Genomic DNA, 2048 nt, shown 5'->3' on the forward strand with positions numbered 1-2048 from the left:
GAATTTCTGGAGGAAGATCTTTCAAGCTTTTAATTTCTATCTCTGAAACTAAACATCTTATGAACTGTAGATATAAAATAGTTTCTTCTTATCATTCGTTCTTAGAGTTTCCAGCAAAAGTCGTTCCGCAAAAATCCGTGATAAAGAGATAATCAATTCCGCGAAAGAAACATCTCGCGTGTACCTTGACGTGAGGGCGTCGCTCCACTCGGTTTCGACGGCAACTCGTGGTTCACCGTAGACATCGTTCTCGGAACGAGGCGACGTTACCACAGGCTGGCTGCCACGGTACCAAGCTACCGTGCCCAAATCGTGAGGTCCTTGGGACATTTGACACGTCAGCGTCAGTAGACTTCCCGTTTTAACGTAGATGTCCGACGGGCCGCTTATCCTGGCTCTTGCCTCTGAAACAATTCGAATATTTTCCAATTACACAAGCGGTAGCTTCACAGCCTTTTCATTCAGCAATTATTGCAAAAGAGGATCGTAAATTTCCGTTTCGAAATAACAAATCCAATATCAGCCAAAATAAAACGCTTCGAATTTGCCTGCCAGTGAATGGGTTAAATTATTACCAAAAAATGTACGAATCAACGGTTGAATAAATAATTGAATATCCGAGATTCGCCGAAGCACGCGCTTTTCAAGCACCCGTTAAGAGTCGTGTAATAAATCACCAAAAATGTCGCATCGAAAGGGAGTTTTCAGGTTAGTTTTCCCCCATCAAAGCTACCTTTCTTTTGCTTCCTTTGATTTTTGTTCTTTGAAAAGGTTTCATCAATTTTATCGTGGCCGGTAAAGGTTTCCATCAGAGTACAGTTCAATGACTTTGATCGAACAGAAGGAGAAAAAAAAAATGTGTTTAATCATGGCTGAAGAATGACGGACATATCGTGTGATTCGCGCTATTTCGTTACAGGGGATGTATACAAGGGCGAGCGCCAATCGATTTTCACTTTAAACCTGTCGCGCTGATCTTTCAATTTTTCTCGTTTAATTCCTGACACGTATAAGTTGATAATTATTTAAAAAAAAAAAAAAAAAAAAACTCGTATACTCCTTTATCGAGCATCTACCCCGTGGCGAAATAAAAATCGAACCTTGTTTGTACTATTGGGTTGTACGGAAAGTTCGTGGCAATTTTGAAGAAACATTCGGAGACAGGTTTGAACTTTTATATATTTGGTTGTCCGAAAAGTTTCGTGTACGATTCGTTTCGCTCCATTACTGTTACAACATCGACATCTAAGAAATTAGATTGTCTATTTGTAGAAACACTAGCGCACAAAATGCGTGGGAAATTACGAAAGAAACTTTTGGGACAATCTGATATATTTATTGAATTATACATGTACCATTTCCTTCCACAACTTTTCCACCTTTCAAAGGGACGTCCACGTGTTGTTTGTTTTCAACTACTTCGATATATACAGACCTGTACCGCCTATTAAAAATCGCCATGGACTTTCCAGACAACCCAATATGGTCGAATATTCTTTGGAATTTATAATAGAAATTCGTTGAAAATTGTTCGTCGCTTCCGGAACACGCACACGCGGGCACGCACGTTGTCCGACATCTACTTTGAAGCGAGATCGGCTATTTTTCAAAGCTTCCGAGCGTTTTCCAAATTGAAACGGTTCCAAGTGAAAATCGAATAATTCGGAACGGGCACCATACACGATTTTATTTTACACAATTTCTCTTTCGTCGGGCGCTAATTAATGTTTTCACGAGAATTTATCATAGCCGGCATTGTTGTGCACGTTTCATACAAGATTTAGCGGAGCCAGCGGCAGCGAATGAATGCAGCCAGCGGGTCTAGGTGCGAGAAAGGCTTCTGCATGTACAGGAGTTTGCAAAGCTTCGCTGCCGCTGGCTCTGGCACTGCTCGGAATTGCGAGTGTGAGCGGAACGAAAGTGTTTGAAGAGGCCTCCGATGCCGACGCAACGGTTGATAGTTGATAGTTGATAGCTGCTGATAGTTGATAGTTGATAGCAGCTGATAGTTGATAGTTGATAGCTGCTGATAGTTGATAGTTGATAGC

General features: G+C 41.3%; 1 protein-coding gene across 1 annotated transcript in view; it reads right to left on the reverse strand.

The window, feature by feature from the left end:
• The window catches only part of LOC128896979 (zwei Ig domain protein zig-8), a 174311-nt gene that overhangs the window by 5958 nt on the left and 166305 nt on the right, over nucleotides 1-2048 (reverse strand). Inside the window, exon 4 of the mRNA XM_054160595.1 lies at nucleotides 185-404. Coding sequence (XP_054016570.1) covers nucleotides 185-404 — 220 coding nt within the window. The remainder of the gene's footprint in view (nucleotides 1-184; nucleotides 405-2048) is intronic.

Source organism: Hylaeus anthracinus, unplaced genomic scaffold (genome assembly GCF_026225885.1).
Source record: "Hylaeus anthracinus isolate JK02 unplaced genomic scaffold, UHH_iyHylAnth1.0_haploid 11978, whole genome shotgun sequence".
Classification (NCBI taxonomy): domain Eukaryota; kingdom Metazoa; phylum Arthropoda; class Insecta; order Hymenoptera; family Colletidae; genus Hylaeus; species Hylaeus anthracinus.